Source organism: Chroicocephalus ridibundus, chromosome 7 (assembly GCF_963924245.1).
Source record: "Chroicocephalus ridibundus chromosome 7, bChrRid1.1, whole genome shotgun sequence".
Lineage (NCBI taxonomy): Eukaryota > Metazoa > Chordata > Aves > Charadriiformes > Laridae > Chroicocephalus > Chroicocephalus ridibundus.
Window position 1 is genome coordinate 31,061,514 of NC_086290.1, and position 22,766 is coordinate 31,084,279.

General features: G+C 50.4%; 1 protein-coding gene across 6 annotated transcripts in view; it reads left to right on the forward strand.

Annotated features, from left to right (window-relative positions):
- NRP2 (neuropilin 2) overlaps positions 1–22,766 on the forward strand; it is an 89,677-nt gene that overhangs the window by 23,998 nt on the left and 42,913 nt on the right. For all 6 annotated transcript variants that reach the window (XM_063340490.1, XM_063340492.1, XM_063340491.1 and 3 more), the window contains exons 3-9: positions 5,044–5,225; positions 9,579–9,809; positions 10,375–10,530; positions 12,396–12,565; positions 13,610–13,765; positions 21,797–21,941; positions 22,144–22,493. In XM_063340490.1, the coding sequence (XP_063196560.1) occupies positions 5,044–5,225; positions 9,579–9,809; positions 10,375–10,530; positions 12,396–12,565; positions 13,610–13,765; positions 21,797–21,941; positions 22,144–22,493 (1,390 nt within the window). The remainder of the gene's footprint in view (positions 1–5,043; positions 5,226–9,578; positions 9,810–10,374; positions 10,531–12,395; positions 12,566–13,609; positions 13,766–21,796; positions 21,942–22,143; positions 22,494–22,766) is intronic.

Consider the following 22,766-nt stretch of genomic DNA (forward strand, 5'->3'; position numbering starts at 1 on the left):
AAGAGCGAGCCTTTTTTTAGGGGATGTTTAAAAAACTTTATGCCTCTAATAACATTTGTAATTTCTGAGAAACAAACTACCTGCCACCTTTTCAAAGGGAACAATTGCATTTCCCAGCTGCTGTTGTGGCTAAGCAGGTTCCCCACACCCTGCCCCAGCTACCTGCAGAGTATTAACACCTGCTGAATTTCACTAGAATTGCAGTTTCTCTTCCTATTCTCAGCAGATGCATTTGAGACATCATGACATAATGGTTCAAGCAGGCCAGGGATCTGGAAGGCTCAAGTCAACATGGGACATTCCCAAATTTGGGGCTGTTGGCATGAAGTCAGTACCTATTTGTCTCTCTCTCTATCTAGGCCAGACTCCTCCAATATAATATAATCTGTCTAATCAAGGCTAGTTTTCTATTTGGCAGTGCTGCAAATTTCCTCTGTGACCTTGGGCCAGCCACTGCTCCCTGCCTTCCCACGTCCTGGGGTCTTGGGAGGATCCCATCATTATTGTTTGCCAGGTGCAGTCATGAACCCCATGGAAGTGCCTATAAATAACAGCTCCAAATGAAACATTGGGGAACTTCAGGTTAGAGCCTTGCAGCTCTCTCCGGCCCTGGCAAGCACTGGAAACCAGGCTTAGCTGCGTGAGAGCCCTCACCTACTTGAAATCATAGCTCTGCAAAGACACTGAGAAAGCTGCCAGCTAGGTCAGAACTTGGTCTGGGGAGCCAACCCTCCTCGGGCTTTGAAGCAAAGCTTGCACAAGTTTATGCGTTGGGAGGGCTCATATTATGGCTGTAAACATATGAATTATTTATCATTTGTATATCTCCCCATCCTAAGCTCATGTCCCCATAATGTCCTTGAAGCATGTTTCAGTGGGGAAAGACTCAGCATCTCTTAGGAGCTGGGGCTGAGGGGCAATAGGTTTGTTGATTGTGTGTGGAGCAGTATGAGTCCCAAAACTGTGCTTTGTGCTGAATTGTGTGCCTCAGGAAAGGAGCACCCAGAGGAATGGTGCGGGCTCTCCGGTGCTGCTCCCCAGATGGGTCGCAGCGTTTCTGGAGCTCACCGGTGCCTGGGTGGGCACCTGGGAGGTCTGTGCTGGCCTCGGGGGAATGTGCAGCACAGCTCAATGGCCAGGGAGCAGATTAGCTAGTTCACAGCAGAAAAGGACTGAAAAGGTGGAGGCCTTCTCATAATCACTGCAATTGGGGCTTGTTTACCTTTATTGTGCTTCACAGCCTTTTTTTGGACAGCCGGCGGCAAAGTGGCTTAGAGAAAATAGAAAGGAAAGACTGGGAAGCAGAGAGGGTTGACGGGAGGAAAAAACAAGCAAGAAAGCATGAGTAATACAGGCATTAGAAGTGCTTTATAATTAGTTTATAAAAGCTCTCTTAACATCAGCAAAGCACTTTCTACTAAAAATCTTTAATAAAAATGCAGCAATATTTGTAAGCATTGTACATTTTCCATTTAATTCTTTTAAACAGCTCCAAGAAGAGCATCTAAGCAATGCGTTTCCCTCCTTTCTCAACCCCCTCTTGTATGGGAAGTTAAAAGCACTTCAGCTTAGCCTCCCTTCCTTAAAACTTCCTAGTGGAAGCCTCTGTTTGAGGTAGTTTCAAACCAGCTGGCTGGCCTTCCCGCTCAAGCAACAGCCGAAAATATCCTGTTGCTGGAGGACCAGCCAACTGCGGCCACCATGGCCGCAAGAAGACTTGGTTAATCCAACCCATACTTGTGGGTTACGGATGCTACACCCTGCCCTCACATATTTATGGTTGGCTCGTTTTGGAGCAGTGCCTAGATGGGGAGAAGTGGCCATGAAATGTGCTTGGAGATGGCGGCTTGCCCAGTGGAGGTAATGCCAGAGAGGTCAACCCACAAGGATGTCGGTGCACATTGACTGGAACAAAGGGTTTGGTTATATGAGTGAAATGCAAATTGCTGGGCACTGGATGCCATCGTTGCATAATGTGTCCCACCCAGCTGTGCCCTAGTCTGTAATTATCTCAAAATGCTGAGAGCAGGAAGCATCCCCAGGGTGGGCTTTCTTCTTTCCTATTTTGTTTCTTGTTTTTCACACGGGAGGAACAAAATCTGGAAACCATGCTTAAGCTTAACAGAAGCAAAGGTCTGGCCAAACTAGATTTTAACATGGTCAGTGACCCAACATAAGGAGAATGGGGTTTATCAGCTTGTTTGATTGTGGGCCAAGGCGTGGACACGACTGAAGCACATGATGTCAAGAGTCTCTGGTGGGGTTTAGCCGGTGTTCTTGCTGAAGTCTGAAAGTTTCATGGTTTGGCCCGGGTGTCTTTGGTGTTCATTTTGAAAGCCTAAAGTTTAATTGCTATGTTGGAGAGGAAGTAGGTGCTCCTGATCATCTGGGCAGGAGTTGTCTCCTGAGTGTAACATTTGCCTAACTCACACTGTTTATATGACCTGAAGAAAGAGAGCTTTGCCTCATGAGGAGCAGAGGGCTTGGGCCAAGACTTTTTTAACTAGGGAAGAAAACTCATGCATTTATGTTCATTTTACATTTGGCAAAAATGATTCCCTGACCTTCTCGTAGGGGCTTTTTTACTTGTTTGTAACATTTGATTTATTAAGGATTAGCTCCAGTAGGAGAAAGCTCAGTTAGATGCTTGGATGAAGCCAAACAGGGTTTAATTCAGAGAGGCAAATATTTCCTGATGATTTACTTACCAGATTCATTCTTTTAATTTTCCATTTGCAAATTGCCCATGAGCAGATTGCAATATTCCCAAATTGTATGTATTATTGGAAGTTATTCACCCATTCAATAAGCAAATATTTCTTGGTCCAGAATGTGCTTCACAGCACTGGGTGGTTTGAGGAGCCATGTGGACAGTGCTAGGATGTTTGGTGTGTTGGCTACAGCAGAAGCTGTGATCATTACAGTCAAGTAGTTGAAGCCATGTACCATGTTGGCGAGTTATAACCCCACGAGGACACAAACAGATGTGATTCCCTGGGATGTAGCTAACCTCTGCCTGTGCCATGCAAATGGCAGCTTTTGTAATCCTCTCCCTTAACAGTGTTTTGCCAACATTCTTTTTTTTGCCAAATTAATATTTTGCTACATATTCATGATTTCACTAGTAGCCGGTAGTCCTGCGGCACAGATGTGTACTTCGGATGTGGAAAGGCTGCAAGCACACTGAGAACAAGTAGTTATTTAGAGAACAAAATGTCCCCGCTGCTTGCTCAGTGTTACTTTAAACAAATAGACAAACAAGGAGGAAAAAATTCTACTTAAAAGAAGCACTAACACTACCATGTTCCTCATCCCTGGGGAGGCAGTGGGATCAAGCCACACATGATGGACATTAGTGGGGTCACGCAGGGTGCTGCTGGACGATGTCAGGGTAATAAGGGGTCACGAGGTGATAGGGAGCTACACAGAGCTGAGGAGAGAGCAGAGGAAACAGATCTTCATTTACATCAATGTGCATCCACCCACCAACCAAGCCAAATTCTCTTCCTGCGCGAGTGCCTCTTCTCAAGACCACTTGGATTTCACCTTGGCCAAGCCAACTGAGTCTGTAACGAAGTTAAAGGCTGGGTGATTGCAGCTAGCTGAGTGCTTGGTCCAGCATAGACAGGATTTTATCTGCAGGCATTTTGCCTCTGGCTCTCAGCCTGATTTAGTCCCAGAAAGGAGTGAAACCGAAGCCGTCCAGGCCATCTTTCTTTGTGGAGGAGCACACTGAGTTCCTGGAAGTTTGTTTTGAGATTGTTGCCTGCCGATGTGTGCTTTGCAGAACAGGAATGAGTCACATGAGGATCATCGCTGTATCCAGCAAGCTACTTCTCCTTTCAACTCTCCATTCCCAAACAGGAGATCTTGTGACAAAGAAGAAAGGCAGATTCCTGGCAGCCTGGAAATGCTTTTTTCCTCCCTGGCCCCATGAGAAGAGCTGTAGCATGTTGTTCAAACAGGTTGATAGAAAGTGAATAAACAGTCGGAGTTGGGCAGTTTCTGTAAATAGCAGCGTGCTGGCCAGAGAGGAGAAGAGGGGCGGGAGAGCGCGGGTGTTAGAAAGCAGCTGAAGAACAAGATGTTCACGTAAAAGCTGTTTGTTTCTTCACAGCACGCAGAGACTGATAACTACCTTGCCATTAGTCATGGCCTAGAAAATATGAAAAAATATGAAAGAATCTGGGAGTTTCACCTTTCAGCCAGACTTTGCAACAAGTTTTTGTCTCTGCACTGAGAGGCAGTTCTTCCAGCCCTTCACATTCCTTCCCCAGATCATTCAGATGCCCAGGAGCCACGTCAGTGGGCAGGTGGGACATCTCCAGGTAGGATTTAGCGAAGGCAGGTTGTGGTTACAGGGTATACAAGGATCAGGCAATAGTGAATGTGGTTACCGAGCTCTTACGCAGCACTTCTCATCCACAGAAAACCTTTCTCAGCGCTTAATAGAAGAGGATCAGTATTACAGTCCAAGTGATAAGTAAGTGTACTGGCCATGCTTGTTAAAGGACCAGTGTGGTGTCAGACAGTGCACAAAATCGCTACCTGCTCACATGGATTGAACATTGACTATGTTCATTCTTGGTGCATGCTTGGCAAAATCCCACCTGGATAGTGGAATAAACTGAGCTGTGCTAAGTAGCAGGATGGCACTTAAGGAGAGAGGTAAGGGAAGAAGAGCAGCCCCGGGAGAGTTGTATCTGAGCTTCGCCCATGCTGAAGGAGTATTGGGGAAAAGGAGTTAAATTTTATTCTAAATTTTGCATGTTGCCTCTGAAGTTGAAGTGGATGTGGGTGCAATAAATTAATGAAGTGAGGAGCGACAGAGGAGGAGACTCAAATGTAGCCAGACAGACAAAAAGGAAAAATGTACTGGGGAGGGTGTGGTGTGGTGTGGTGTGAGTGACGGAGTCCCAGGTGCCCATCTGGAAGATGTTCTGTAAAATATGCAGATATAAAGAAGTGTTCTTTGTTTGTTCCTGGCATCCCGAAGCATCTCCCTGACAGATGGTTTGACTGCCATTTCACCTGTCTCCACAGGTATGACTACATCGAGATCCGAGATGGGGACAGCGAAGCAGCAGACCTGCTGGGCAAGCACTGTGGGAACATAGCACCTCCTACCATCATCTCTTCTGGCCCCTCTCTCTATATCAAGTTCACCTCGGACTATGCACGACAAGGTGCTGGCTTCTCCCTGCGCTACGAGATCTACAAGACAGGTGAGTGTCTGAGTCAGTGCCTGTCTCTCAGGCTGTTTGCCATGATGATCTTCACAAGGAGATGTCTTTGGTCACCTTTTCAATATGATTTTTAGCATGCTTTACAGAGATAAATGGCTCTTTTTTTTTTTTTTTTAATTTAAGCAAGTCTGCTGCATCACATTTGCAAGAAGGTAAAGATATTAGTGGCGCATGATAATGCATTTTTGGATCACAGTGTGGCATCAAAAGCAGGGTTCCTCGTTAAATGCTCTCTTGTATTCGAGGCATTTTCTTGTATTCTCCCTGGCATGTGTGGAGCTTGTTAGGGCTAAGTGGGGATTGTCCCTCCGTTAGGAGTGCATGGAGCTCCCCCTCCTGTGGAGCTGCGATTCAGGGCTGATCAATGACACTGTGTTTTCTCTCCCTGGAAGTGGGGTTTGTAACTGGGGAGCTCTGGTTTTCAAGGGACTGCTGTCAGCAGTGCTGTCAAGGGCCGAGACGGCGCCTTTCCAGGCAGATATAAGAGGAACTATTCATAATTCTGTTTAATACCGAACTATTATTGAGGAAAGGAAAAGCTGCTCAAAGGCCTTTTAATAGTGTTTCTGTCTAAATATTTGCCAGAATTGTGTGTCTGGGAAGAAGGAGGCTTGAGAAAATAAAACCCACTCTGTGCTTGCTCTGTGAGTATGTGTGGGTGAGAGAGGTGTGCCTGTGCACCGAGGGAACAAGAGTGTGCTTTGCATGGGGACGCGGGCACCTGCCCTGTGCGCACATTCCTTCAGTGGTGTGCTGGAAGAAAACACAAATGCAGCTTTCACGTCATCAGATCCAGCACAAGAAAAATGCCTGTGCCTGGTGAAGAACCAGAAAGGTAAGCCACAACCGGGTGGCTTACCAAGCCTCTTCAAAAGGAAGGCAGGGAGCACAGGCACCGGTGCCCAGGGGCCCTGGCCCAGCTGCGCAGCAGGCAGAGGTGTGCAGGCAGCCCACAGCCTGGTCACAGGTAGATGTGAACGTGGAGATTCTGCTGCAAGAGGATGGGAATGGGACCCCCCAAATTCATTGTGAAATGCTGAGGACAGGCAGTGTCTGGAGGTTCAGGTGGATGAGGAAAGTGCTGTTGCTGGTGGTTGCCTGGGCTGTATAACTGGCCATCGAGCTGTTGTGGTTCAGCCAGCTCACACGGCTATTTGTTAATTGTTAAGATGCAGGTTAGTCCAAAAAGAGTTCAGTGGTTCATCTGGCTATTGGGGTTTGCTGAGGCGAGTGCCTGTGTTCGGGTGGGAAGACTGCCGACCCACCTCAGCCTCCCCTGTCTCTCTCTCCCTGTACATGCAACCCCTCTGTGCCCAGCAGACTGTGCTGGGTTGTGCTTGTCTTCACATCGGGTCCATGCCCTGAGTTGGGGCACAGGGCAGAGTGGAATGGTCCAGCTGGCTGAGGTGGCTAGGCTAGGCTGAGTGTGGCTGTGGGAAGGGATGGCAGGCAGGAACCCTGTCTGCCTGGGTGAGAGCCAGCAAGGGGCCAAATTAATGGGAAAAGGAGATTTTGTTGCTGCTGGTAGGGAGGGAGAGGAAGCAAGGGCTGATGTGGGAGGGAGCGGATGTTGGATGGAGCCTAGAGCTGAGTTTGAGACCTTGGTGTAGGTCCCTGCAGAGCTGCCCTCATGCCTGAAGCGGTGGTGGGGCTCTTATAGCCAGCAGCCTCCCCCACGGGCAGCCATCCTCTCCAGAAATAGCCATGCTTTCTTCCAGCCACAGCCCACGAAATCCAGCCTGGCAAGGCAGCTTTTGGCACAGGAGCAGAGATGAGCCTGTGATCCGGGAGCACCCCAGCCCACTTTGCCTGCCCAGCCCCTCTTCCCCCTGCCCGGGGCTCCCAGGGAGGGCGGTGGGCAGCGCTGGCTGCGGGGCCACCGTAGTACAAGCAAACCCTGCCTTTTGTTTGCAGGCAGGCAGGCATGGGCGAAGCTTCCATCTAAGCAGTCACAATAGCCAGCAAGGGTGTCACCAGCTTTAAAGGTCATCGGATTGTCATTGTCTACATCAGTAAAGGCAGTGTGGCTGCAGCTTCTTTCTTTCTTAAAGGTGACCTAAAAAAACCAACTCTTTTCAACTGAGCGTTTATTTCCACACCTTGTGCTAAATTTCCCTTATCACGGTGTGAGCATGAAGCAATCTGCATACAAACAACTGCATACCAGTCTTTGAATCCCCTGATGGGTATCAGTCAGTGGTCTGTGGACTGACAAAAGAGCCGCCTGCCCTGGCTGGTCCAGCCTCCTTGCTGCTCGCTTTGTGAGTCAGTTTGGCAGGGCTGGCCTGAGCTCTCCATCGCTGGGCATCAAAGTCTCCTCTCAGGCTGGTTTTTGCTGCTGAAGCCAGCATGACTCATGTTGATTATCTGCAGCTTCCCTATAAAAAAACCTGATCGTTGTGTTTGCTGCTATCAGACAAACTGTAGACAAAGATGCCAAACGTGATAAGAGCCCCACATGAGGAAACTGTTGTTGCCTAATGCAGTGACATAGTTATGTCTCTCTCCTGTCTCTAGAGGACAGTCCCCAACTCTAGGTTTAGTCTTTGATTTTCTCCCTAGCTCAGAGCTTGTGTTATTTTCCCTATTTATCTATTTGTCTTTCAAGCTGTTTGGAACGAAGTGCGCCCTTATCCCTGTTCACGGCATTATGCTGTGATTTGTGTTTGGCCTTATTTTTTGCCTCTATGTTTTACCCCACAGGTTCACACCAGAAAAGCTGGCTGCTTCATTAGGTAGTCAATTAAGAGCCTCTCCTGAGTAGCTCTCCAGCTAGGCTCTGCATAATGCAGTGCTAGGATCCTGCTATTACTGTGGGCTGCTGGCCTGACTCCTGTAGGTTAATGCTGAATGGAATAACAAGTCTCCCATTAGTCCTGGAAAGGCTCGTGCTGCCTGGAAGAGCCGGAGCAGAAGCGTTTGTAGAGGAGAAGGAGGGTGTCCCAGTAAAACTAAAGCGGAAACCTTTGTGAATGCTAACGCCGGGTTGCAGCAGTGGCCAGCAGCATCTCTAACATTCCCTTTCGCCTCTGATAGCTCCAGGCTACCGATTTCTGTTGCCTATTGTCCTGTCTCCACAGCGCAGAGGTTTCAAAGTTGTATGAATACGACACAAATTCCCCTTGACACAAATTCCCCTTTCCCCGGCCACCCTGAGGCACCTTGGCTGTGTGAGAGGGGGCACAGAGCTGGCCTGGCTGCAGCTGAGGCCAGTGCTGAGGTCAGCAATAAATAAGAGGCAACATTGTCTGCTCTCCTCGCCACGCAAAGGTCTTCCTTAAGGATAGAAATAACTTGCATTTCTGGTGCGGATGGCTCAGTCTGTGAGAAAGAGGGCTCTGTTCCTCCTCTCAGCACAGATCTCCCTGCCACGGCCCCTGTTACCCCTGCTCCTGCTGTGGCCATAGAGCAGGGATGTATGCTGGAGCCGGCCCTCATGCCTTGCGTGGATCTCGGGGGGGGGGGGCTGCAGGCTAACCACATGCTTCCCAAGGGTTTCCAGCTAACAGTGGAGACATTGGCACCCTCCCCCGGACCCTTTCACTGTGTAAATATTTGTGCTTCCTGATTTTCTCAAGAGGAAACTGAGGCACAGATGTCCATGCGAGAGGGGGAGAGGTTGCAGGAGACCAGCCCCTGGGAACAGCTTCTTCCAAAGAGATGGCATCCCCGTCACTCCTCTCTGCCCCTTCCCAGGCAGCGTCCTCCCCAGACAGGGTCTCCTCCATCAGACCTGGAGCTGCTGTGGCCCTTTGCCAGCAGGGGTGGCAGTCGCGGCAGCGAGGACCACATACGGCAGCCCCCTGTGTGCTGGCCAGCCCCTCTGCAGGCTTTGGGGCAGTGGACACAGGTCTCCTGGCAGGTGACTGGGGAGCCCAGCAGAGAGTGGGTAGGGCTGGCAGGGGAAGCCTCCCATGGCCTCCTTTCCCCACCAGGGCCACCACCACTGGCATGGGGGACATAGCCTACCAAATTGCAGCCGTGGCTTTGGGTGCCTTTGGATGGGATCCCTTTCCTAGTCTTGTTTTTGGAGTAATTGGCATGGGGATCAGCAGTGGCATACAGCTTACATTTGCAGAGCTGTGTTGAGGGATCTAGACACATGCTGTCCACTCCAGTGAATGCACAGACCTTGTCTCTCCACCTGTGGAAAGCTTTGAAAATCACCGTCTTGGTCCTTGCAGGAATTCACACAGCTCTTGGGTTACAGGACATTTCCAGAAGTGAATACACAACCCCTTTAAGCTCAAAACGGGGTTTCCACAGTGTATCAAGCTGTTGGTATTAAGTTGCATTGTTGCTAAGGCTGCGGGTTTTTTTCTGACACAACAGGCTCTGAGGACTGCTCCAGAAACTTCACTGCCTCCAATGGCACTATTGAGTCTCCAGGTTTCCCTGACAAGTATCCACACAACCTGGACTGTATCTTCACCATCATAGCCAAGCCAAAGACAGAAATCCTCCTCCATTTTCTGCTCTTCGACCTTGAGCATGACCCGCTGCAGGCTGGGGAAGGAGACTGCAAGTACGACTGGCTGGACATCTGGGATGGCATCCCTCAGGGTAAGCCATGCTGTGCTGCTGTCCTCAGCCTCTCTGGGTGTCTCACAGAGCTCCAAAACTGTGCAGTCTGTGCCTGAACACCAAAGGTGCCTATCCTCAGATGTGGCTACAGCACGCAGCCTACCATCACAGTGCTCCGTGGCCGGCTGTGGGGATGGTGTGCTTGCAGAAGACTGCGTGTATTAAACCCCAAACTAATGCTCTGTTGGAACCACTGATCTGAAAAGCCCCGTGGGGTACTCCAAGATTGCACCGTCCTCCCTCAGGGAAGGGCAGTGGGTTCATGCAGTGTTGGGAGGACCTCCCTACCCATACCAACAGCAGGAAACAGAGCAGATTGGAGCATTTCCCAGCAATTGCAGAGCAACGCCTGCTGCAGTGGATATTTCTGCATGGCGCACTGCATGGCACTGTGCCAGCGAATGTGAAAAATAGCCCATCCCCAAAGCCTTTCTTTTATCCCAATCGGTCCCGCTAAGGCATCCCTGCTGAGTGATGCCAATCTGCTAGTGACCCAGGAGGCCGGTGGAAAAGCAGGCGTTACCTTTGGTGCTTTCTTTTGCAGTCGGCCCCTTGATAGGCAGGTACTGTGGCACTAAGATGCCGTCGGACATCCGCTCAACCACCGGCGTCCTCTCGCTGACTTTCCACACAGACCTGGCAGTGGCTAAAGATGGTTTCTCTGCTCAGTACTACTTGATCCAGCAGGAAGTCCCAGAAAGTAAGTTGGAAATGTGTGCATATGGCTTTAGGCAGTCGTGTCACCTGTTTCTCCCAAGTCTTTCACTTGGCACATGTGAGAGTGAGGCAGGCAGGAGTGTGTCCAGGGGCTGGTCCCCCACTGGCAATGCAGACAGCAGTTACACTAGGTGTGTTCTCTGTTTCTCACAGAAGTGAGATTTTAGTAAGAATCACACTTTTTGACCTTTCTTTGACTTTTCACTTGCTTGTGAAGTCTTCTCGATACCTTTTGGGATAGAATCCTTCACGTATGTGCTCAGCCCAAAGGATTTAGGGGAAGACTTCAGCCCAGAGGGTGCAGCAGATTCATTAAAGCACGGGGGAAAATAGTCTCTCCCTCTCTCTGGTTTTCCAAAAATGCACAGCCCCAAACTACAAATTGGAATTTCTTGACTGTCTAATTAAAAAATGCCTAAAGCTCTAAGAATTTCAAACCAAAATTTGTTTTAAAACCCTTATTAAGGGAAGTAAATTGATGTGGAGCGAGGAAGTAAGTTGTGTGTTTTGAGAATGAAGAGCATTTTGGTTCTTTGTGATAATGCTTGCAGGCAAGGAAAGATTCGGTTTGTTTTCCCATGGTATTTTTACATCAGAGCTGCAGTTCTTGACCTCTGTTAGCAGTGAACCTGTGATACAACAGAAGCAGCCTTCAGGACACGCCTCAGTCCCAGAGAAAGAGAGAGGGTCCCTGACCCAACACTGAAAGCCCATGATGGAGAGCAGGGTAGAGTAGCGGTTGTGCAGCACCAGGGCAGCTGTGTTACAGGCTCTTGCTGTGTGATTGGGTTAGGGATGTTGTGCTGAGGCTGTGAGAGTTACAGACAAGCATGAGCTCTTCACTATTACCTATATCCACACTCAGTTGATCTGTTCTTTAATCCCCTTTCTATTCTGTTCTTTAAAAGGATTGGGAAATAAAATGTGGATGACACCCAAAGCTTGAGAAATCAAGCACAAGAGCTGCTAAAGGGCCAGGCCTGTTTTTATTTATGGTGGTGTAAAATTTAAACTTTAATAATACCACTGAGATCTTAACTTGGCCCATCATTTCCACACAAGGTTGACTTGACCACATTAAAAAACAGGCAGTTTGGTGAAGCCCCATTGGTTTACAGCAGCAGTAGCATGCTTGGGCCCATGCAGTATTTCCTATTTCCTATAGTTTTCTTTGCTATTGTTTCTATGAAACAGTTGCCATAAAATATATGAGATACACAATAAGATTGAGCTAATTGTGACTTTTAAAGCTTCTTGGCTGGTTAATTCCTGTGGGCCTGATAACACATATAGCACATGCACATATACATATACATAGACACATACACACATGCATCCATACTCTCACGTGCACACAAAACCTTTAGACCTTCCCATTCCAGGCATCAATGTTCCTGCTGGCAGCACAGCAGTAAGTACCCTCCCGGTGTGCTTGCCCATTTTCCTTGCCTTGTCAGTGCTTAGATTTCACCTCTGGACTTAAAGAAGATGGGGAACTTTGTGGCAAGGGGACTTATTGGTGGAGATGGAGGGAGGGAAGGGACAGAATTGTGTCAAAACTGTGCAAAGATGAAGGAGGTAGAGAAAGGAAGAAAGATCTGGACTGTATTCGTTTTCATATTCATTTTCAGGCCATGCAAACATAAAGCTGCCCCATCTTTAATTTTTCAGTGCCGTTCTGTGAGCACACACAACCTGCAAGATAGTGCAGATCCTGTTCATCTTTCGAGGCAGGCAGCTTTGCTCGGGGTTAGCTGGGGAGGATAGTTTAGGCCTGCCTTCCACTTGAGAGGCAAGTACAGAGACTGTAAGATGATCTCTGTGTCTGCATGTGTGTGTCTGCTCCAGATTTCCAGTGCAACGTGCCGCTGGGGATGGAGTCTGGCAGGATCTCCAACATGCAGATCAGTGCCTCCTCCACCTACTCAGATGGGCGGTGGACCCCTCAACAGAGCCGGCTCAACAGTGATGACAACGGCTGGACCCCCAATGTAGACAGCAACAAAGAGTACCTCCAGGTACGCACACTTTCCAGCCCCCTCACCTCTTCCCCCACCAAATGGAGCATCACGCTGTTGAACTGACCCTTGACCATAAGGCTTGTTGAATTTTTTATTGCCTCTGTGGCTCATGGGGAGTGAGCAGCAGGGGAGCTGCAGTGCCTCCATGAAATGCGACAGGCTGGCTCTCACATTAGCACGCCTGCATGAGGGCTGACTCGACCTGCCGTCCCTCTCCCACCCCCCTCCTTCCTGCCTAAAACCTTGATGGACTTTCCATCATACTGCCTGAGACTGAGGGACCTCTGGCACTTACAAGGGCCACTGACTCCACTACTGGCCTGAGGACCAAAGTCTCCAGGAGGCATGTGGAAAAACAACTAGAATAATATTTATCTCATCAGTGATGCAGGGAGTGTGAGGGGTCTAACGTTAGGTTGGGGGCTGACAGAGCAAAGGCTTTCCCTGGGACCTGGTTAGATCCACACTCTCTGCCTGCCCAGGGCTTCTGGCTGTGTCACATCACTGTGAGACGCCGCTTGCTAAAGGGCAGTAGGAATGGGAGGTGGTGAATGTCATTGCCTCTAGCAGACGTCTCATTCTTCATTTATGGCAGTGCTACCAAGCCATTTCTGCTGACCTTTCTCAACCCACATTGTAAAAAAAAAGAGGAAGGGAAAACCAGGAACTGCAGCACTTGCTAATTGGACATCATGCTTTTATTTTACATGGAAAAAGTCAGGCTCTGTCCTGCTTTAATGGACACGAGCTTCTGTGCAGATCCTGTTGCTTGGTCTGAGGCAGGAAGAAGTCTTTGTGATGGTCCCATACGGACAGACATCAAGATCCTTAGTCACTCTTCTACTATGGTCCTATCTGCAAGCATCCTGCTGAATTTAGCCCAGGGGGTTTATGCCTGCTGAAATGTGCACCCACAGATGGAGTGAGACAGACTGAATTTGCACCTTTTCATGTTTCAGAGACAGAGGGAGGAACTAACTAGCCAACCTGGGCTCTCAGGTGGTCACCATTTTCTCTCTTGTCCCTTTTTCCCCTGGAAAGGTGGACCTCCACTTCCTGACTGTGCTCACAGCCATTGCCACACAGGGCGCCATCTCCAGAGAAACCCAGAATGGCTACTATGTCCGTACCTATAAGCTGGAGGTCAGCACCAATGGGGAGGACTGGATGATGTACCGACATGGGAAAAACCACAAGGTAAAAGCTTTTTTTTCTCTTTTGCATGTACCTTGGTGAGTCTTGCAGCCGGTGGAAGGGACTAGAACAGATTTTACAGGCCTGGAGGGTTTAATCTGTGCGGGACCCTTTTTCTGATGAGAGCTAAAAGACTGATGATGCTCTGAGCAGAAACAGTCCTTTCTCCTTTGCACAGCAATGAGGAAACACTATTCCTTGGAAAACCTGGCTGCTGTTGCATCTTTCGTGGTGGTGAGAGTATGTTATTTGACTGCAAATGAAGGAGAAAATGTTTTCACAGCCTGTGTTTTGCCATACAAGATTCATTGAGCTTTTATGGCTGTAGCCCCGTCTGCATGCTGGGTTAACAATCACAAAACCACATGAAACTGTAGTTCAGGAGTTATTGAGGCCTGGAAATGAAAGGGCACAAATCCTAAGAGGGGATCGCACCATCCCAGAGAACAAAATGAACAATAAATAATGAGGAGCAATTCAGTCTGCCGGAGCTGTGGGATCTGCGCTAGCAGGCATGGTCGGCAAGGGTGCATTGAGCCCTGGGAGGTGCTGCACGCTCTTGCCGTGTTTCTGGGAGGCACACAGAGATGGGAGTCAGTGGGAGGGAGGGTAAATATGGGTGTTTGGCCCTTCCAAGCCTTGCGTGTGCTGCTGTGGGGCCAGGCGGGGCAAGCTCGAGGTGGTCTGCATGGGAGCTCTGGCATATGGGGAGGGGGGTTAATGCAGCTGTGGTGCTGGGCTGCTCCTGCTCTGTCACTTGCCTTGGTCGTGTGGTTGTCCCCTGGTTAAGGGCACCTCGGGAAAGCCCTTCCCTGCTCTTCTGTGGTGCTCACCAGCACTGCTGCCATGGTTCAGGTCCTCCCCACTGCTGTGCCATAATCTGTCTGCCTGAACTCGGTGGCTGGGGTCCCACACACCTCCCGCCGCGTGCATGTCCCAGCAATTTCTGCTTCCTCAGCACTTCTGTTAAATTAGCTGTCCCCTCCCTTTGCTGGCACAGGCACTGCTGGCATGAAATGCAGCAGTTTGCCTTGTCCAGGATTCATCCAGACATTTCCTTCCCTTCCGGGCCATGTGATTTCCCCTTCCCCACAAGTGTGTCTCACAGTTCAAATTCACTCTGCTTCCCAGAATGAGTCCTCTCTGTGCAGAGGCCCTGAGCAGGGTCTCATACCTGCAATATTTGGAGTACTTAAGCTCCTTGAGTGCCAGTGAGGTGGTGTTAGACCTATTTTAGGGGTAGGGAAATGGAGGCACAGGGCAGCGCAGCACCCCATAGGAGAGTCAGCAGCGGGGTTTCTCTAGACCTCGGGCGGGCTGACTATGGGGCCGCAGCTCATGGCAAAGCTCATGTATAACCCTAACGTAGTGGCCATGTGCTGGTGCGGCGGCTCTGTGCTGTCCTGGGACCCACTCGCTGCGGCAGACCTTTCTGTGAACAGGGGCTGTCTCTCCTCACCCTGGGCAGCCCATGGAAAGGGTTCTCTTCGTTCCCATGTTCTGCCCTCAATTTAGCAGACCCTTTCCAAGGCTGGAGGATAAGTAATTGCTTTTTGGTGGCTCACATACCCCTTGCATCCTGGTGACTACTTTCCCTCCCCACCGAACAACAGCTGCCAAGCCGCAGTGGGGCCAGGGCAAAGCCCCTTGCTCACGGGCATGCTGCTGGGGGGCTCTGGCCCTGCATTCCCAGCCCACGTGAATCCCTGCTGTTCCCGCATTAGGCAAGCTCCCAGATGTCTGTATTCAAGGTGCAGATTCCTCCCTGCGTCAGTGCGGCGCTCCGCACAGTTCAGGCTGCAACGGTGGAGCGAACCATGCCAAATAGATTTGTCAAGTCTGCCGCAGCTTGATTTGGTGCCATGAGGAGCGGGGAGGGAGAGGAGGGGGTGGACAGACAGGGGCTCTCTATTCCTCCATATACATGCAGATATGTAAGTATATATATATATATTTATATATATATACACATACGTGTATATATATATATGCACATGCACACATAGGCATATGGGGTATATCAAACACTGCTCTGAAATTTTGCCGTCTGTGTGGGCCAAAAGCAAAGCTCTGCCATGTTATAGGCAGGTCAGCTAACATTTACATCTTCATCAAGGAACTAAAGCAAGAGAAAACCAGCGAGTGCAGGAGGGGTGGGGAGGGGATGATGCTCTCTGCTGAGGATGGGGAGCTCTGACCTCCTCCCTTTCATCACCCGCTGCCCCTCCCTCCAGTGTTTCGGAGGAGAGTGGGACCAGGGTGTTTCCCTGCGGAACATGATGGCTCACCTTTAAGTCCCCAGCCACTGGCACTCTCAGTGAGGGAAACGGGAGAGGCAGGATGAGGCAGAAGAAAAAAAGATTAATATGTGCTTGCAGCAGACAGAACTGCCTGGGCTGTTTCCATGTCAAGTGCTTGCTGCCTTTCTGGGGTGGGGAGGCAGTGGGAAGGCAGCGGCTGGTCTGCAGCAGGCAGCAGAGGAGCCTCACACTCACACCTTCCCCTTCCCACCCTATCCCTGCTGGGCTTTCCCCCTGCCTGGCAACCCACTCCTCACAAAGCCTAGTCCAGCGCACCTCAGACATCCCCCCCTCTCCAGGGGGTGATGCTCTGTCCTTGCCCGGGGTGTGGGACCAGGGGGAGAAGCTAACCCAGCGACCTGGGTGAAGGTGCAGAGCTGTCTTCCTGTGTGTCCTCTGAGAAAGGAGACAGGGAGGAGAGCAGCCACCACCACATGTTGCCCCACGCTCGCCCCTTACTACCTAACAGCACATCCCCTTGAGACAGGGCCAAACAACCCCTGCCCCAGAAAGGCTGCTCTGGCTCTGGCCCTCCCTGTTGCATCCCCGCTCTGTGTCATCCAGGGTCGATGGCCCCAGAGGTTATCTTCCAGGCACTGACCCCACTGTGCGCGCCGAGATCTTATCTAGCGGTTTGCAAATGTCTTTAGAAAACAACATCTCGTTCTTCAACCCAAGGAAGGAAAAGAGCACCTTGCAGGATTTGACCTTTTATTTTTGGCCATTTTCTTCGGACAGATTCAGCTATTACGATTCAGCTATTACGATCAGAAAACAAAGTGCTCATCCATTCTGATCCACTTCCTTCTTTGTAGGGTCTCGAGTTCCAGCTCCCGTGTGGTCGGAGCCGCCCATCTTAGTAACTGTGGAGATCAGCTCACGGGGACCATCTAGTGTGGCGAGGGACTGGGGGATGGGATGGGTTTCAGGATTCAGGTTGGGTTGGGAATGTGTGCTCTCACTGCCTTCATTGCTCTGCATGTAAAATGGGAGTATGGAACTGAAACATTTGCTCTCAGAACCTGTACAAATCAATGGATGAGAAATGGCAGCAAGATCCAGCTGATATGCACTTTCCATTTCCTACTCATTTTGATGGCTTTGTGTTTGTTATCAGCTAGCCTTCCTGGGTGGTATTTCAGGTGGATGCAAGAAGGCAGGTTGAATTGCTGCAAAGAGCTGAATATCTCCACTGTGCATGGAGCTGGGGATGTCAGAGGTGTTTGGTGCTGGCAGAGAATATTGAGGATGACTCTTTGGAGACCCTTGTGCCTTCCCTTAGGAGCATTCCTCTGTCCTTTCAGTTCTTAATGAGGTCTTCTGTGTTCATTCACCTGGGGAGGGAGAGAAAAGCCTTCAGTCCTGTGTCTTCTTTATCTGGAAAACTCAGGAAACGCTTGTGTGATCAGCCAGAAGGCCACGAGTGCTTCTGCACAGAGACATCATGGTGCAGAGGGTTTGCTCAGAAGCATCCCCAGGCCCCAACCTGCTTCTGCTGCTTTCACAGGCAGGACAAAGATGTCAGGCTTTGGGAAAGGCAGCCCCATGCATTCACCCTTGGTGCAGTACCAGGGGAGAATTACAGCCCTGGCTTTCCTAGCAAGGCTGCAGCTTTGTACTTCTGGGCCTGATATCTCCTTTGCAGGCTAACAGAGTGCCACTCCTCATGTCCCTGGTGACTCCCAGATCTGAGTGGAACCTCTCAAAGACATGGTGCTGGCAAGCCCAGCCCAGCACACCGTGCCTTGCCCAGACGTCTGTGCTTTGTTGAGTGTTGCCAAGTATCATTTTTCTTTTACCTCCTTATTCCTGGATTTAATAAATCCGGAACTATCCACCCTCTGCTCGAGCCAGAATCCTCCCACCATCAAATATGCCCCATTTTATGCCTTCCCTATCTGACAAGGGAAATAATCTCCCCTACTTTTCTCCTTCATGCTTCTCTGTCTAAATCCTGAAGCCCTAATCCTGTTAGCATGCTCTGTTCCAGGGCTCTGTCTCCACGGGAGTAACATAATCCTGCAGTAAATCTAGTGGGTCCAGAGAGACACATACATACGGATGAAGGCAGGGCTGCTGCCATCCTTGGCCTTCTCCTCTGCCTCCCCCAGCCACTTTCTGTAGCTCCCCAAGAAATTGCGTAGTGGCCAAGGAGCACAATAAATAAAGCAGGAGAGAGGTTACCTCCTGCCCCCTCTCTGACTCGCTGCCTCTTCAACTTCACAGTGCTTTTTGTCTCCCCGTCCTTCACTCCCTCCACTCCCTTCACTCCAAACTCTGCCGTTGGCACAATTCCCATACCCACTGGAACTAATGCAGCTTCAGAAATCTCCCCATCGCCCCGCAGCGGTTCCAGCGTGTCAGAAATAAGACTTGTAAGTGTTGGTGTGGAGCCTGCATGTGTGTGCACATGGAAAACTTGCCCAGTCCTCCTCTAGCCTAGACATCATCTCCCACCACTTGCTTTCTGCAGCAAATTAATTAAGCAGGTCAGCTCTCATTGATTATCAATTTAATCTTATGTGTAGACCTGCCGACTGGACTAAAATAGAAGTAAATGTAAAGTATACGGGATGGGGATGGGCAGCTTGTTGATGCGGCAGAGAAAATGAGTTCCCTTGACTGCTTCTTGGAAGGTGCTTTTAATTTGTTAATGGTTTTCCCATTCATTTTCTGGCTCCGTCATCCTTTAGCGTGTGTGCGTGCGTGTGCATGCGCGTGCGTATGTGTGCTCTCTGCTGAGTGTGTATATATCTATCTCCTTAGATCGCAGCCAGATATTTTTTTTTCTGCTGGTGTAAATTACTGTGACTTCTTATACTTCGATGGTGATATGTTGATTTACACCATTCGAAGACTTGGCTCAAAATATGTGCTGAGTGGGATGAGAAGCAGATAGGATGGGAGGAATAGCAATGTTCTATTTTGGTAAGGGGGAAGAAATCTTTGCTTTCTTGGCGCTCCCAATTTCACACGTTTTCCTGCTACTTCTTCCCATGCCGTGAGTGCTAATTTGAAGCAGGATATAGAGCCTGTTCGAGTCAATGGGACTCTCCACGGCGCACTTGGGCTCTGGGGTCAGCGTTTTCAGTGCAGAGAAACCATTCGCTCAGGGTCAGACCCTGGTCGGCAGCATCGGGACCTGCAAGCTTACGATGCATTTCCACTTGGGAAGGAGGCTGAAAGGGCAGGCACACAGGAGGACCCCGCTTCTCTAACAGCACTAAGCACCTGCCCTCTGAAAATGGCCCCTTTCTGTTACGCTGAACGGGGTGCATAGCAATGGTTTGCTGTGATCAGTTGGGGCTCTTCAGAAACAAGGTTCACTGGGGCAGGTCCTGCCAGTGTGGCTGATACTAGCGCTGGAAGTCGGATGCTGTTTCTGCCCTCATAAACTGGCAGTCCAGAGTGTCAAGGCCCCAATTCTGAGTTACGTAGCTTGTTGAATGTGATCTAGTCCTGAGGAAATTACTGGTCCCCAAATCTAAAGCAGAATTGAGGTTGCTCTTCTTGGAAGCAGGTGGTTAGGACTAAGGTCGTGTAAGAGATGCTTTCAGCAATGCATGTGGTAGTGATAAAGTTTTTGGGCTCAGTCCTGCTTCTGCTTTCTGTCAAGCTTGACTTTGCAGAAGTCAGCAACAAATTACGCTGGTGTAAATTTGGATTCTGGCCCCTGATGCTCATATGTGCGAAGTGAGCTAAAAAAGAACAAAACTGGAAATATGTTAAACCAAAAAGAGCAGCAAACCTCATCAGTGACTGTTAAACATGCTGGTCCATATGCAACCTTTGGCTCATGGAGTCTTCAAACTGCTGATTGTGGGAAGCGAAGAGAGGTTGCCAGGAGAAGACTCCCCCAGGCTTGCTGCCCCCAGACATCTGCTGGGGGCCACCATGAGGACCCACCCCAACAGAGGGACCTTTGGGCTGACCTGACGTGCTGCTCCTCGTGCTAAAATAGTTGCACCAGCTCAGATAAACATTTCCTGTCCTCCGGTGTTAGGTTCAGAGGTAAGGTCTTGTGTGTCAGCTCCTGTGTTGACAGAAAGCTGGAGGCTTTGCTGTGGTGTGGAAATGTATCCTTTCAGCCTGTGTTTGTGTGTGTTCCCACAGGTTTACAAGACACACACACGCATGCCTGGAGAGTGTTTCACAGTAACCACTCTTCTTATAGCCCTCCTGCTGGAAAAAAGGGTATTTGGTGTCTGCTGAGCAAGGAAAAGGATGGGAAGTGGGGTCAGACAGGATAAAATAGGATATTAAAAACACATAAACCATGCTGTGTTGCTAAACGGTAGCAGCATGATGTATATTCTCCAGATTAGCATTTCTGCTCAAGTTCACATCAACCCCAAATCCCAGTTACCATCCAGATTTGCAACCAAGGCCCTCTGCAGGGTGGCTTCTCCCTGCCCTGCCGGGAGTGTCGCCGTCCCGGTCTGGACGGGGATGCACAGGGGCAGCCCGCAGCTGGTTGTGGTGCTCCAAACAGCTGCTGTCCCTCTCTGTGCACCATGGTGTGCTGGATCCTGGGAGAGGAGCAGTAACATGCGCTGTCTACGGGCCTAGAGCGGTGAGAGGCTTATAAAATGCTTCTTAACCGCTATTCAAGGCCAGAGCCAGGATATGGCCTCACCCCTTTTTCTGTCCCAGATCATGGGGATCTGCAGGTGAATTGTTTGACTCTTGCCTCAGACAGGAGATTGATGCCAGAGATTACATGCTCCTGCTTCGTTCTGAGACAAACGTAGCAGGAGCCCCTGTGCTTAGTATGGCATATGCAGGGTAGGAGCCTGCAGAAGAGCCCAGCCAAAATCTCAGATGCGGCTTCTGGCTGAGATCGGAGGATGCCCTAGCCCTGTCCTGAGACCCTGCGTGCTTGGAGGGGAAGTGGGCAACGCCTGCAGACTCAGTCCGAGAGCTTTAGTGCTTTATGCTGGGGGCAGAGAAAGGGTTGAAAATTACCCTCAGGTTTGGTATTTCCTTTTTTCCCCCTTTTCTTCCCCGCTATGGCTCTGCAGCCTGAAACAGAAACACAAGTATACAGTCCTGATCTGGCCTATTAAAAAAATGGGAAGGAGGGATAGATGTAACGTCCATCTGGTAGTTATTGATTATGGCCATCTGGTAAGGCAGCAGCCTTTTCATATCATGTCGGATCATAAACTCCCCCGAAAAGCTGTCTCTGTGTGGCGGGCTGCGTGTTCGCCAGAGAGGCAGGAGCGAGGGGCTGGCTGGGACAGTGGCTCATCGCCCCAGGCAGAGGCACCATCCTCCTGGCTCGTGACGCTGCTTGAACACGATGTTTCCCGGTGGAGCTCAGTACGAGGACATGTTATGATGTCAGCCCATTTGTCCGCAGAGGGGAGGCAAGATCTTACGCAGCATTTGGGGACATCTGGCCATTTGTGTTGGAGTGGCTCTAGGTTTGGGTGTGAGCTGGAAGCTGCTGTGGCCTGACAGTCCGGGGTGCCTTGGGGTGCCGTGAGAGGCAGTGGGGCAGCAAGCTCCTGGGTCTCCTGCCTGGTGGGTGAGTTCATCCACCCACCGTGCTGTTCTGCCAGCGGCTCAGCTCTCCCTGCCTGCCCCTGGGTGTTTGCCCTGGCCGGAGGCTGGCCCTTCCCAGAAAGCCTCTCCTCAGTTTTCCCTGCTGAGATTATTTTGACTGCTAATCTGGTTATTTCTTTCTACCTGAAAAGGACATAACTGTATTTCTGCCCCATCTCCCTTGCAGACATTTCAGGCCAACGAGGATGCCACGGAGGTGGTTCTCAACAAGATACACAGCCCGGTGCTCACACGCTTCGTGCGCATCCGTCCCCAGAGCTGGCAAAACGGCATCGCCCTAAGGCTGGAGCTGTATGGCTGCCGCATCACCGGTGAGGCTTGCCTCCTCCCTGTCCCTCCGACAACCCGTCCCAGGGTGCTGTCCCCCCGCAGCTGTCATGGCTGCTTGGCATGCGAACGGTGACACTGTGACCAGCATGGAGGCACCCATCCCAAGGGATGCGCTTGGGGGGACAGGCACCCAGGCCCCGGAGGCAGGGGGGAAGCCTGTTCATGCCGTTTCCTTCCCTGCAGATTCACCTTGCTCCAACTTGTTGGGAATGCTTTCTGGCCTCATCCCTGACTCGCAGATCTCAGCCTCTTCCATCAGAAGCTATGACTGGTCTCCCAGCATGGCCCGCCTGGTGAGCAGCCGCTCAGGCTGGTTTCCTCGCGTCCCCCAAGCCCAGCCTGGGGAGGAGTGGCTGCAGGTGGACCTTGGCGTCCCGAAGAATATCAAAGGAGTCATTATCCAGGGGGCTCGTGGAGGGGACAGCGTGACCACCACTGAGTCCCGCTCCTTTGTGAAGAAGTTTAAGGTGGCCTACAGCATGAATGGAAAGGACTGGGACTTCATCCAGGACCCTAAAACAATGCAAGCCAAGGTAGGCACTGCCTGGAGCAGCTGCAAAGCGAGATACATTTCTGGCTATCTTTAGTCTGCCTGATGGGGTCTTGGAAAATTAGCTGTCTCTCCCCATAGAGACCATGGAAGTTTGGGTTGTCACCATGAAATCCCAGGTTGTGTCCCCTGATCCTGCTCCTAAGCCATATTAGAGGATGTAGGTTCCACCTTGCTCCAGAGATGGCAATTTCCCTTCATTTCTTATTGTGGACCAGGCCTGGGGATGTGGACATCACCTTCTGCTCCTCCCAGC